Raw genomic sequence first — 13,998 nt, forward strand, 5'->3', positions numbered from 1 at the left:
GAAGAAAGCTGAGCACTGAAGAATTGATGCTTTTGAACTGTGGTGTTGGAGAAGACTCTTGAGAGTCCCTTGGACTGCAAGGAGATCCAATCAGTCCATTCTGAAGGAGATGAGCCCTGGGATTTCCTTGGAAGGAATGATGCTAAAGCTGAAACTCCAGTACTTTGGCCACCTCATGCAAAGAGTTGACTCATTGGAAAAGACTCTGATGCTGGGAGGGATTGGGGCAGGAGGAGAAGGGGACGACAGAGGATGAGATGGCTGGATGGCATCACTGACTCGATGGACGTGAGTCTGAGTGAATTCCGGGAGTTGGTGATGGACAGGGAGGCCTGGCGTGCTGCAGTTTATGGGGTCGCAAGAGTCGGACACGACTGAGCGACTGAACTGAACTGAACTGAAGCAAGAGTGGGTATAGTGTTTTGGACGCTGGACTTACATGGAGCACAGCCGTGGCTTGAGAAGCATCAGCACACATCACAGGCCATCAGTGCTGGGAAACGTGGGGACCATGGGGCCTGACCTGGGCTACGATGATAAATGTTTATTTTCCATCCATTTCCTTTTATCACATCCTCCGTCACCACTGTTAACCACTTACCTTTATTTTATAGACTTTTGGTTAAATGACTTTCCTATGTGTATTGTGATAAAATACAGTTTCATATATTGAGATAGAGGGAAGTCATTCTGGCTTATGCATGAGTTAACTTGAATTCCCTGGTGGCTCAGATGGTAAAGCGTCTGCCTACAAGGCAGGACACCCGGGTTCAATCCCTGGGTTGGGAAGATCTCCTGTAGAAGGAAATGGCAACCCACTCCAGTATTCTTGCCTGGAAAATCCCATGGACGGAGGAGCCTGATAGGTTACAGTCCATGGGGTCGCAAAGAGTCGGACACAGCTGTGCGATTTCACTTTTCAAAAACAAACATACATTGTACATCTGCTTTAATTATTAAAGGAAAGGGCACACTGACCCAAAGTAAAGTGTGTCCATGATAAAAATTAAATGTCTTTCTTCCTGGGGTGTCAGTGCTAGCCCTCTGATGATAGGACTCCCTTCTCAGGAACCAAGGCCATGCTGAATCAATGTGTACAGGCTGATCTGTTATTTTTACCTTAAAGAAATGTAACCCCAACTTGTTTAATGTTCTTTGTTCTGCCAAGATATAAAACTGCTGAAAATCCTGCTTCTCCAGAGCAGTTTCTCAGAGTCATCTGGGAAGCTGGTTTCCAGGCTAGCCCTCAGTTTGATAAAATTCCTTTCTATTCTTACTGTTTATTGATTATTTTGTCGACAACTCAATGTATATGTGTACACTGCTCACTGTCTCTTACTCTTTTCACTCCTCATTCTGTTTTGAAGCTCCAACCAGCAGCTGTCATCTTCTGTGTTGCTTCTAACACTGCATGTGCAGAAAGGAGGTTTAGAAACACTGTTCAGTGAGAGATGCAGAGTGGTGGCCTAAGCCCATTTCTGGGATGTCAGATTGTAAGGACAGCCCTGTGGGATCCTGACAGCACTCACCCTGCTCCCCGGGATGCAGAGATATGCAGACACGTGAGGAACTGTAGCTTTTTGTTTTGGAATCCAAGTCTTTTGGGGGATTTTTAAAAATAGATGTCATCCTTGGAGCCCCCTCTGGGGAAGGCACGCTGACCCCTCTTCTGGTGGAGTTGCTGGGGAGGAACTCACCCACTTGGGCATCTTGCCACCATCGGGGTCGTGGTGGTGGTACTGTAGCACGATCACCGTGACAACCACAGAGAGGCCCACGATGATCATGGTGCTGGCGAAGTACTGGGCTGCAGAGAGCACAGATGCAGGAGTGTTACCACAGCACGGTGCGGGGAACCCAGACGGTGGCATCCTGACCAGGGGCTGGGGAGTGAGGCTCAAGAGCACAGCGTGACCTCTTCCAGGCCTGCAGCCCACAGCCCACAGCATACAGAGCTGCCTCCTCCAGTCCTGGTGAGCAGCCTCACCAGCTGACTGAACTTTCAGGAACCCTGACTGCTTCATCCTTCACTGAAAGTTAAGTGCACCTCACAGGACGGTGATAAGGTTGTCTGATAAGGAAGCATCATTGTCAGAACTGAAACCACTGGTACACAGAGGAGGTGGTCACGACAGTTAAGACTGCAGGCCATGGGCAGGCTGCAGAGGTCTAGCAAGGGCAGATCGGGTGCCACCCAGCTGTCTTTTCAGGCCTGGAAAATGACTCTACTTACAGTGGGCTCTGGCTCCATCAACCCAGGGCCATGGGGGTAGGCAGTGCCAGCTGACCAGTCTGAGGAAGAGGTCAGCTGCAGTGTCCTTTCAGGCTGAGAACATCAGCTTCAGCTTTGATGGTAAGGATGTGTTTCTCTACCTTGGCCCAGGTGAGAAGCAGCATGGAGCTCCCTCCTGGTACACTGGCTGTCATCTGTGAGCCTAAATGGCCACTTAGCCTCTCTGGGCCTCAGGTCTCTACTGTATAACAGGGACAGAAATGCCTTCTCTGCCGGGTTGGTGCAGAGATTAACAATTTTATGGGCCAAGAGTATAGGAAAAAGTTGGCACAGGTGGGCATTCTTTAACTGTCAACTATGATTATTAAACCTTCAGTGTGGAGGAGCGATAAATTAGGAGATTGGGATTAACACATACACTACTATATATAAAATAGATAACCAATAAGGACCTACTGTATAGCACAGGGAACTCTACTCAACATTTTGTAATAACCTATAAAGGAAAAGAATCTGAAAAACTACATATAAAAGAATATATATATATATATATAAATATAAAAAACTGAACCACTGTGCTGTATGCCTGAAACCAACAAGATACTGCAAATCAATCATACTTCAAAACATAATAAAAAAGGGATTAGAAGCATGGATTCAAGTGCAAAAAGAGTATTAAAAATAATGAAACAAAAATATGTATGATCAACGCCTCCTTAAACAAGCAAAACAATAAATTATCCTAACATAAATGCAATAAATAGATAACCTTCATTGTGGCTATCCACCAAGGGGCTGAGCTCTTAAACAGACATCCTTGTACAAGGCTAAGTATGTGGTCATACACCTGGTTAAAAACACCTCCTACCCTCCAGGCACGCAGGAACTCATTGCTTTCCGATGGAGACCAAGAGGAACATACAAGGAGCTACTGGAGGAGGACGTTTGAGACTTGACATCAGCATCAGGGACCTCTGGGAAGGGGAGGGAAGGGGGACCAAACCATGACTGTTATGGGCTGCATACTGTGTACCCCTAAAATTTGTACATTGAAGTTCTAAACAACAAGTACTTTAGAATGTGACTGTGTTTGAAGAAAGGGCCTTCAAAGAGGAGACTAATTACCGTGAGATTATTAGTGTGGCACCTGGTCCAAACTGGCTGGTGTCCTTATAAAAAGGGGAAATCTGGGAACTCAAAGGGGCACAGAGATATGAAGACACAGAGGAAAGACCATGTCGGGGAACAGCAGAGGGTACCTGTCTGCGAGACAAGGAGGGAGACCAACCCTGCTGGCCCTTTGATCCTGGACGCACAGCCTTCAAAACCGGGAACAAATAAATTTCTCTTGTGTAAGCCATCCAGTCTGAGGACTTTCATTGTGGCAGCCTTAGCAGACTCATACAGTGACCTACAGAGATCCAGGGGGACTGGATCCCACAGCTGAAATCTTGACAACAGAGGTCGAAGGCCAACAGCTGTCCTTCTTCTAGAAGGCCTTCCAGAAGGCCATTCCATTCTTCTAGATGTGGGCTAGGCAGCCGCCGAGCCTGTGGGTTCATCAGACATCAGGGCCTGCTGACTGCCTGGTTAAGGGTGGTTTCTGCTGCAGGTCTCTACTAAAAGTGAAAGGATGGGGTCAGAAGGTCAGGTTGAAGTATCCTGGTTTCTGGGATGGTTCTGAGAAAAACATGACATCCACAGAGGCTCTTTATACCTATAGGCTCTCTGGTCAAACATTATACATCCAGGAAGCTCCAAGAAGGGCCTTGGCTTCTGAATTTGGGAAGTGAAGCCTGAGGGTATCACGTAAGGACCCCTATTCCTACTTACCCCTGGTTAACTACACAGGACTGCCACTGTATAAACTGCTTTTCTCTTTCTGACCTCCACCATCAAGTGGGAGTAGGGACTCTCATCAAACCTAATATCTACTGGCAGAATGTTTGCTTCCTGTCCTCACAACTGGCTTGGAGGTGTGGCTTCCTGACCAGGAACCGAACCTTGACTGCAATAGCCAGGGTATTGGGTCCTCTCTGGGCCACTAAGCACCCCTGCTCTGCATGTTCCTGTTTACTCCAGTTCAGTCCAGTCCAGGGAGGTGCATAGCAACAGGTGATGCCGCCTCCTGCGTTTGTTCTCTCTCCCTGGGCAGATCATCGTCTTTACACCTGCCTTTGTGTGTGGTTTGTTTGCTCTCTCTACATCTGCTTTGCTGGACCAGTCCCTGCTTAACCTACATCACACTCACATGACTGTCTCCTTAATCACAGAGCTAATCAATAAATACCTACAGACTTTTCCCCCACAGCCAGCTAGTGATTGTTCAAATCTTTAGATTAGAATGGCTCCTGATTCATAATTTAACAAGGGAAGACCTCTGTACCTGGAAGGTACTCAACCCAAGGGGCTGAGAGGGTTGTGACCCTTCGCTGGTTTCCCTGGTAACCAATGGACCAATCGGACTTCAATTCTCTTAGGTAACCGATGGGGTGTCACTCCATAACCCTTTTGCTTCAGATGTGTAAGATCTCCCATCTATCAAACCATTGGTGTCTCTGGGCTCTTTCTTCTGTCTAAAGTCTGGGCAAGTACAGGGCTGGCAGGCCTGTGGGGTGTATCCCAACATGCGGCCAAAATATATTTGTCCTGTTCACCTTCTCTCACAAGCTTGAACTTTCTACAGAGATGTCAAGTTATCTTGGGAAACAACAGCTAAGAGTTAAAGTGTGACAATGAATTTGTGGAAAAACAGTGACTCAAGCTAAAATAATGAATCTCTGATGGTAAAAATCTCTGGCTCCATAACAAGTGTGTGGAGAGGTGCATTGTGGGAGGAAAGGGGGCATTTCTGCATCTTAAGGCCAAACCACAAAGCTGGATTCCCTGTCCCCTTCTGTATGCCCAGGTAAGCAGAGGCCATGAGTCAACTCTGAGTAATTAAAGCAAGTCATCCCCTCACAGCAGAAAGGGGCAGTGTGCAGCTCTCTGGGGTCCTGGAGGACATGTTTCTGCTCTCTGCCTGTGCTGGGAAATCCCAGGCACTGTCAAAGCCCAGGTCTTTAGAGGAGCCGGCTGCTTGCTTACCTATTAAGGGCACTGAGTCAGAGGTCGCAGGCATGATCTCAGCTACCAGCAGCATGAAGACGGTGAGGGAGAGTAAAACTGTGATTCCTGAAACAGAGACACATACTGATCCCTGAGACAGAAAAGAACGCAAGGCCTGAACTCCAGGCAACCTGAGAGTCAAAGGAGGTATGAGGGTGGTATTCCCAACACCAAATGGAATGCCTGGTTTTCTATATTCACAGGAATGGGCATTTTTCTGAGGACTGTTGAGAAATCCCTGGAGAGACAAACTTAGAAGCCAGAACTTAGAACATCTCAAAATAAATCATTGACTTCAGCACACATATCTTTTATTATTAATACATTAGTATCTAGAGGTAATTTCCAAGCAGCAGGAAAAACAAGAGATACAGTTGGAAGACATGGCTTCTGGTCTTGACTTTGCTACTTACTAGCTGTGAGACCTTGGATAAGTCATTTATGTGCCCAAGCTGAGCCCTATGAATAAAAATATCACCTGCTCTATCAATAAACAATAGATGTTGCAGCCATCAAGCCATCACATTGCAGACTCCCAGATGGTGCACCCTGAGGACACTCAGGATGAGAAAACACAGGATACTGGCCTTGGAGAGCTCAGGTATACAACACAGGAATGATTTCAGGGAATCCAGACTCTTTGCATCTTCCCAAGCATAGGAAAGCACTAAATTTATTAACTTGAGAAGTCTGGTTTTTAAATAGTAATCTTTTGATGTTTCAACTACTCCGTCTGTGGCAAAAACTCCTAAATATATCCTAGTTTCTTCCTTACTCTTTGGAGCAGTCCCTCAGAGCTATCTAGGATGCTTTAGCCCGAGCCTGAAGTCCTTAGAAAGTCCACCAAATAAAACATAATTTCACTTTTTGGTTGAGCTTTGTAGTCAGAAAGTCGACTACAGTAGTCAGACACTTGTAGTCAGAAGTTATAGGTTTGAGAATGATTTCTATGTATATCAAACGCAATCTTTAGTAACTCTTTGAGATGTTGCGGGACTCATTTCACCAATCTAAATCATAGTTTTATCTTCCTATTGGAGGATGGTAAGGAATTACATTGTGTGTGACAATATAGAAATGCAAGCTGATACTATATTAAACTCAACGGTGTTCTGCCCACAACATATCCCAGCTGGCTGCCACCAAGGGGTGGGGAGGGGTGTCAGGAGGGGAGAAGGCACAGGCCCCTCAGGGAAGAACTGGTCCTTCCCTTGGCATTCCCATCCTCTCTGCAGGATCAGAGGAGCTTGTGGGATCTCAGGAGGGCCCGGCCACCCCGCACAGGGGGCTGTGGTGTCAGGGAGTCACCCTGGGCTGGGATGTACTGAGCAGACCCTGATGTCTCTGCACTGGGCCCCTGACTGCCACCCTCAAAGCAGGCCCCTCCCATCCAGCTCAGACCCAGTACTCACCCAGGGAGATTTTCTCTCCAGAGTCTGCAGGGAGCAAGAAGACGAGGAGGGCTAGGGCAGAGATGAGCACACAGGGGATGAGCAGGTTGAGGCCGTAGTAGAGAGTCCTGCGGCGGATGCTGACCGTGAAGGTCACGTCTGGGTAGGGTTCTTTGCAGCACTCGTAGAACTTTTCACTCCGCTTGCCCAAGACCCCTTCATTGCCGGGGGCGGGTAGGGAGAGAGGAGGGAACCGCCATTGAAACAAGGGGACCCTGTTGGTTTTAAGGGGTTGTAACACACATAGAGGCGTGGAATTTGCCAAGTACAGAAAACTGGCTGTTTGAATAAATGCTTTAGCTTTAATATATATTTATTTAAGGGTACCTTAGTGATATTTGAACAAACTGGCAGGTTTTTTTTTTTTGACTGCAGATTATATGATTTTTTTATTTTTGTCACTTTTTTAACTGAAGGATAATTGCTTTACAGAATTTTGTTTTGTCAAACAATAATCAACCATAGGTACACCCATGTCCCCTCCCTCCCGAACCTTCCTCCCATTCCTCTACCCATTCTACCCTTCTAGATTGTCACAGAGCCCTTGTTTGAGTTCCCTGAGTCATGTAGCAGATTCCCACTGGCTATCTATTTTACATATGGTATTGTAAGTTTCCATGTTACTCTCTCCATACATCTCACCCTCTTCTTCCTCCCCACCCACCATGTCCATAGGTCTGTTCTCTATGTCTGTTTCTCCATTGCTGCCCTTAATTCATCAGTGCCTCTTTCTAGATTCCATATATATGTGTAAGTATATGATATTTATATTCCTCTTTCTGACTTACATCACTCTGTATAATAGGCTCTAGGTTCATCCACTTCATTAGAACTGACTCAAATGTGTTCCTTTTTACAGCTGAGCAGTACTCCACTGTAGATATGTACCATAGCTTCTTGATTCATTCATTTGTCATTGGACATCTAGGTTGCTTCCATGTTCTAGCTATTGTAAATAGTGCTGCAATGAACACTGGGGTACATGGGTCTTTTTCAATTTTGGTTTCCTCAGGGTATATGTCTAGAAGTGGGATTGCTAGGTCATATGGTGGTTTTATTCCTACTTTTTTAAGGAATCTCCATACTGTCTTCTATAGTGGCTGTATCAATTTACATTCCTATCAGCAATGCAAGAGGGTTCCCTTTCTTCATGCCCTCTCCAGTATTTATTGTTTGTAGACTCTTTGATGATGGCCATTTTGACTGGTGTGAGGTGGTATCTCATTGTAGTTTTCATTTGCATTTCTCTAATAATGAGCGATGTTGAGCATCCTTTCATGTGTTAGCCATCTTTATGTCTTCTTTGGAGAAATGTCTATTTAGGTCTTTTTCCCACTTTTTGATTGGGTTGTTTGTTTTTCTGGTATTGAGTTGTATGAGCTGCTTATATTATTTTGGAAATTAATCCTTTGTCAGTTGTTTCCTTTGCTATTACTTTCTCCCAATCTGAGGGTTGTCTTTTCACCTTGTTTGTAGTTTCATTTGCTGTGCAAAACTTAAGTTTAATTTAGCCCCACTTGTTTATTTTTATTTCCATTACTCTAGGAGGTGGGTCATAGAAATCTTCCTTTGATTTATGGCATCGAGTGTTTTGCCTATGTTTTCTTCTAAGAGTTTTATAGTTTCTGGTCTTACATTTAGGTCTTTGATCCATTTTGAGCTTATCTTTGTGTATGGTATTAGGAAGTGTCCTAATTTCATTCTTTTACAAGTAGCTGTCCAATTTTCCCAGCACCACTTACTAAAGAGGCTATCTTTGCTCCATTGTATATTCTTGCCTCCTTTTAAAAAAATAAGGTACCCATAGGTGAGTGGATTTATCTCTGGGCTCTCTATCTTGTTCCATTGGTCTATATTTCTGTTTTGTGCCAAACTGTCTTGATGACTGTAGCTTTGTAGTATAATCTGCAGTCAGGAAGGTTGATTTCTCCAGCTCCATTCTTCTTTTTCAAGACTGCTTTGGCTATTTAGGGTCTCGTGTTTCCATATGAATTGTGAAGTTTTTGGTTCTAGTTCTGTGAAAAATGCCATTAGTAATTTGATGGGGATCACACTGAATCTGTAGATTGTAATTGGTAGTATTGCCACTTTTCACAATATTGATTCTTTCTACCCAGGAACATGGAATATCTCTCCATCTGTTTATGTTGTCTTTGGTTTATTGCATCAGTGTCTTATAATTTTCCATATACATTTCTATGTTTCCTTAGGTAGGTTTATTCCCAGATATTTTATTCTTTTTTATTGCAATGGTGAATGGAATTGATTCCTTAATTTCTCTTTTGGATTTTTCATTGTTAGTATACAGAAATGTAAGTGATTTCTGTGTATTGACCGTGTATCTCATGACTTTGCTGAATTCACTGATCAGCTCTAGTAATATTCTGATAGTTTCTTTTGGGTTTTCTATGTATAGTATCATGTCATCTGCAAACAGTGAGAGTTTTACTTCTTTTTTTCCAATCTGGATTCTTTTTCTTTTTCTTCTCTGATTCTCATAGTGAGGACTTCCAAAACTATGTTGAATAACAGTGGTGAGATTAGACACCCTTGTCTTGTTCCTGATCTTAGAGAGAATGCTTTTAGTTTTTCACCACTGAGAATGTTTGTTGTGGGCTTATCACATATGGCCTTTACTATGTTGAGGTAGGTTCCTTCTATGTCCATTTTTTTGAAGTGTTTTTTAATCATAAATGGATGCTTAATATTATTGAAGGCTTTTTATGCATCTATTGAATGATCATATGGTTTTTTATCTTTCAATTTGTTAATATGGTATATCATATTGATTCATTTGTGTATATTGAAGAATCCTTGCATCCCTGGAATAAACCCGACTTGATCATGGTACATCAGCTTTTTAATGTGTTGTTAAATTCTGTTCGCTAGAATTTTGTTGAGGATTTTTACATCTATGTTCATCAGTGATACTGAACTGTAATTTTCTTCTTTTGTGTTGTCTTTGTCTGGTTTTGGTATCGGGGTGATTGTGGCCTCATACAATGAGTTTGGAAATGTTCCTTCCTCTGCAGTTTTTTGGAAGAGTTTCAGAAAAATAGTCATTAGCTCTTCTCTGAATGTTTGACAGAATTTTCCTATCAAGTCATCTTGCCCTGGGCTTTAGTTTTTTGGGGGAGATTTCTGATCACAGTTTCGATTTCAGCATTTGTAATTCACTTCTTCATAATATCTATTTCTTCTTGGTTCAGTCTTGGGAAGTTGAACTTTTCTACGAATCTGTCCGTTTCCTCTATGTTGTCCATTTTATTAGCATGTAGTTGCTCATAATATTTTTTTATGATCCTTTGTGTTTCTATGTTATCTGTTGTAACCTCTTCTTTTCCATTTCTATTTTTATTTTTCTCCCTTTTCTTCTTGATGGGTCTGGCTAGTGGTTTGTTGATTTTATTTATCTTCTCAAAGAACCAGCTTTTAGTTTTATTAATCTTTGCTATGTTTCCTACATTTATTTGTCATTTATTTCTGCTCTGATCTTTATGATTTCTTTCCCTCTGTTGACTTTGGGTTTTTTTTTTTGTTGTTGTTCTTCTTTTTCCAGCTGCTTTTAAGACGTAGAGTTAGGTTGTCTATTTGATGCTTTTCTTGTTTCTTGAGGTAGGACTGTATTGCTAAAAACTTTCCTCTTAGAACTGCTTTTGCTAAATCCCGTCGTGTTTTCATTGTCATTAGTTTCTAGGAATCTTTTGATTTCCCTTCTTCTTTCTTCAGTAACTTCTTTGTTATTTAGTAGTATATTATTTAATCTCCATGAGTTAGTGTTTTTTGCAGTTTTTCCGCCCTGCAGTTGATATCTAGTCTCATAGCATTGTTATCAGAAAAAATGCTTGATATGATTTCAATTTTCTTAAATTTACTGAAGCATGATTTGTGGTCCAAGATGCGGTCTATCCTGGAGAATGATCTATGTGCACTTAAGAAGAAAACGTATTCTTCCTTTATTTTGATGGAAAGCCTGAAGATATCGATCAGGTCCATTTGGTCTAATGTTTCATTTAAGGTTTGTGTTTCCTTATTGATTCCCTTTTGATGATTTGTCCATTGGTGTAAGAGGGGATGTTAAAGTCCTCTACTAGTATTGTGTTACTCTCAATTTCCCCTCTTATACCTGTTAGCGTTTGCCTTATGTACTGAGGTGCTCCTATGTTGGGTGCATAAATATTTACAATTGTAATGTCTTCTTGGATTGATCCCTTGATCATTATTTAGTGTCCTTCTTTATCTCACAATATTCTTTATTTTAAAGTCTATTTTGTCTGAAATAACGATTGCCACTCTGGCTTTCTTCTGATTTCCATTCACATGGAATATCTTTTCCCATCCTTTTACTTTCAGTCTGTATGTGTCTCAAGGTCTGAAGTGGGGCTCTTGTAGGCAATGTATATATATGGGTCTTGCTTTTGTATCCATTCAGTCAGTCTGTGTCTTTTGGCTGGTACATTTAATCCATTTACATTTAAGGTAATTATTGATATATCTATTCCTATTGTGGAGAAGGAAATGGCAACCCACTCCAGGATTCTTGCCTGGGAAATTCCATGGACAGAGGAGCCTGGCAGACTGTAGTCCATGGGATCACAAAGAGTCAGATGCAACTGAGTGACTAAATAGCATATTCTTATTGGCATTATCCTAATCATTTGGGGTTTGTTTTTGTCATTTTTTCCTTTCTCTTGTGTTTACTGGCTATGTAAGTCCTTTTAGTATTTGTTGTAAGGCTGGTTTGGTGGTGCTAAATTCTCCTAACTTTTTGATTGTGAAGCTTTTGATTTATTCATCAATTTTGAATGAGATTTTTGCCAGGTATAGTAATATTAGCTGTAGATTTTTTTTTTTTTCAGTACTTTAAATATATCCTGCCATTCCCTTCTGGCCTGCAGAGTTTCTGCTGAAAGAGCCACTGTTAATCCTATGGGTTTTCCCCTGTGTGTTACTTGTTGCCTTTCCCTTGCTGCTTTCAAAGTTCTTTCTTTGTGCTTAATCTCTGGTAGCTTGATTAATATGTGTCTTGATGTGCTTCTCTTTGGGATTATCCTATAAGGACTCTCTGCACTTGTTGGACTTGACTGTTTTCTTTTCCATGTTGGGGAAGTTTTCAACTATAATTTCTTCAAAAATGTTCTCAGTGCCTTTCTTTTCTTCTTCTTATTCTTCTGGGGCCCCTATAACTCAAATGGTGGTGCATTTAATATTGTCCCAAAGGTCTCTGAGGCTCTCCTCAATTCTTTTAATTCTTTTTCCTTTATTCTGCTCTTCAGCAGTTATTCCCACCATTCTATCTTCCAGCTCACTTATTCATTCTTCTGCCTCAGTTATTCTGCTACTGGTTCCTTCTTGAGTATTTTTAATTTCAGTAATTGTGGTATTCATCTATATTTGCTTATTCTTAATTTCTTCTATGTCTTTGGTGATTGTATTAACTGTGTTAATTGTATCTTGGATTTTCTCCATTCTATTTTCAAGTCTTTGGAGCATCTTTACTATCATTATTCTGAATTCTCTTTCAGGCAGACTGCTTATTTCCTCTTCACTGATTTGGCCTTGTGAGTTTCTACCTTGTTCTCATTTGTGCTGTATTTCTCTTTTTTTCCTTTTTTTTCCCTAACTTGCTCCACTTGAGGTCTCCTTTTCTCAGGCTTTAGGGTTGTATTCCTTCTTCCTTTTGGTTTTTGCCCTTTGAGGGAAAAGTTGGTTGAGTAATTTGTGTTGACTTCTTGTTAGGGGTGACTTGTGCCTATGTTCTAGTGGGAGGAGATCAAGTAGATCAGGTAGGTAATTACAGAAATGTTGGGACATATACAGACACTTCCACACACATAGTTATAACCAAAGTATTCTAAAGAAGAGTACAGGAGATTGACCTGGTGAGCAGGAGAAACCAAAAGTGATATTGACTAACTAAAAGCCGAGCTAACTAACGCTCAATCTGGAAAACTGGGCCTGAGCAGAGTACCACCTGAGGAATATAGCAAAGAGAGCTCAACAATTTAACTTACTTGGTGAAAAAAGAAAGTATGTAGGAAAAAAGGGAGAAGAAAAAAAGAGAAAAATTAAAAAAAAGAGGAGAGGGAGAGGAAAGAGAAAAGGAAGGGGTGGAAAAGAGGGTTAAAAAGAGAGAGAAGAGAAAAAATAGAAAAGCAAAGATAAATGGTTGTATGTAAGAAAGATTCATATATATTTAGGAATAACTACAGCCGGTAAAGAATTATAAAGAAAAGCAGTTGAATATATCAAAAAACAAAATCAGAAACATCACCAAAAGAAAAAAAGGTGAAAAAGAAAAAAAATCTTAAAATGATTTTTTTTTTTTAATGAGAAAAACAAAGAGGAAAAGAACACCTCTTTCCAGATGTGGAAAACCACAGCACCACAAAAGGCTAATATGAAGGTAGAAATATGTAGGGGGAACAAACAGTGGATTTATAAGAAAAAAAAAGTTCTCAAGGTCATAGTTCTTGGTTGTGGAGTCTGCTCCCATAGATGGGGTTGGATTAGTGTCCTGTTATATTTTCCTGGTTGGGGGTGCTTGTGCCTGTGTTCTGGTTGATGGAGCTGGATTTCATCTCTCTGAAGGGTGGTGCAGTGTCCAATAGTAGGTTTTGGAGTGTCTATGGGTTCAGTATGTCTTTGGGCGGTACTTCTGGCTTTGGCAGTGTTAGATATGTCTATTTCTGCAACCGTGTCAAACTGGCCCTCTCAACATAGCTTCACTGCTGAACTGGAAGATTTTTTTACATATTTGAATTACACATGCTACTGACTGTGTCCCCCCAAAGTTCACATGCTGAAATCCTAACCTCCATAGTGATGGTTATTTGGAGGTGAGCGCCTTAGGTGGTGATTAGGTTATAGAGGGAGCCTCAAGAATGGGATTAGTGCCCTTATAAAAGGAACCCTAGAGAGATCTCCTGTCCCTTTTGCCATGCGAGGACACAGCCTGAAGACACTTGTCTATGAACCAGGAAGCAGGTCCTCACCAGACAGAGTCTGCCAACCCATTGATCTTGAGCCCTTAGTCTCCCAACTTTGAGAAATAAATGTCTGTTGTTTATAAGCCACCTGGTCTATGGCATTCTGTTACAATAGTCGGAATGGACTAAGACACCATGATTATAAATAATACACTGTAACTGCTAAGTCACTTCAGTCATGTCCAACTCTATACGACCCCATAGATGGCAGCCCACC

General features: G+C 41.8%; 1 protein-coding gene across 1 annotated transcript in view; it reads right to left on the reverse strand.

The window, feature by feature from the left end:
- Nucleotides 1-13,998, reverse strand: part of LOC104990937 (neuronal acetylcholine receptor subunit alpha-7) — a 142,312-nt gene that overhangs the window by 3,980 nt on the left and 124,334 nt on the right. Inside the window, exons 6-8 of the mRNA XM_010843266.1 lie at nucleotides 6,754-6,948; nucleotides 5,321-5,407; nucleotides 1,698-1,807 (exon numbers count right to left, since the gene is read on the reverse strand). Of these exons, the coding sequence (XP_010841568.1) occupies nucleotides 1,698-1,807; nucleotides 5,321-5,407; nucleotides 6,754-6,948 (392 nt within the window). The remainder of the gene's footprint in view (nucleotides 1-1,697; nucleotides 1,808-5,320; nucleotides 5,408-6,753; nucleotides 6,949-13,998) is intronic.

This window comes from Bison bison, unplaced genomic scaffold (assembly GCF_000754665.1).
Source record: "Bison bison bison isolate TAMUID 2011002044 unplaced genomic scaffold, Bison_UMD1.0 scf7180017864181, whole genome shotgun sequence".
NCBI classification, from domain to species: domain Eukaryota; kingdom Metazoa; phylum Chordata; class Mammalia; order Artiodactyla; family Bovidae; genus Bison; species Bison bison.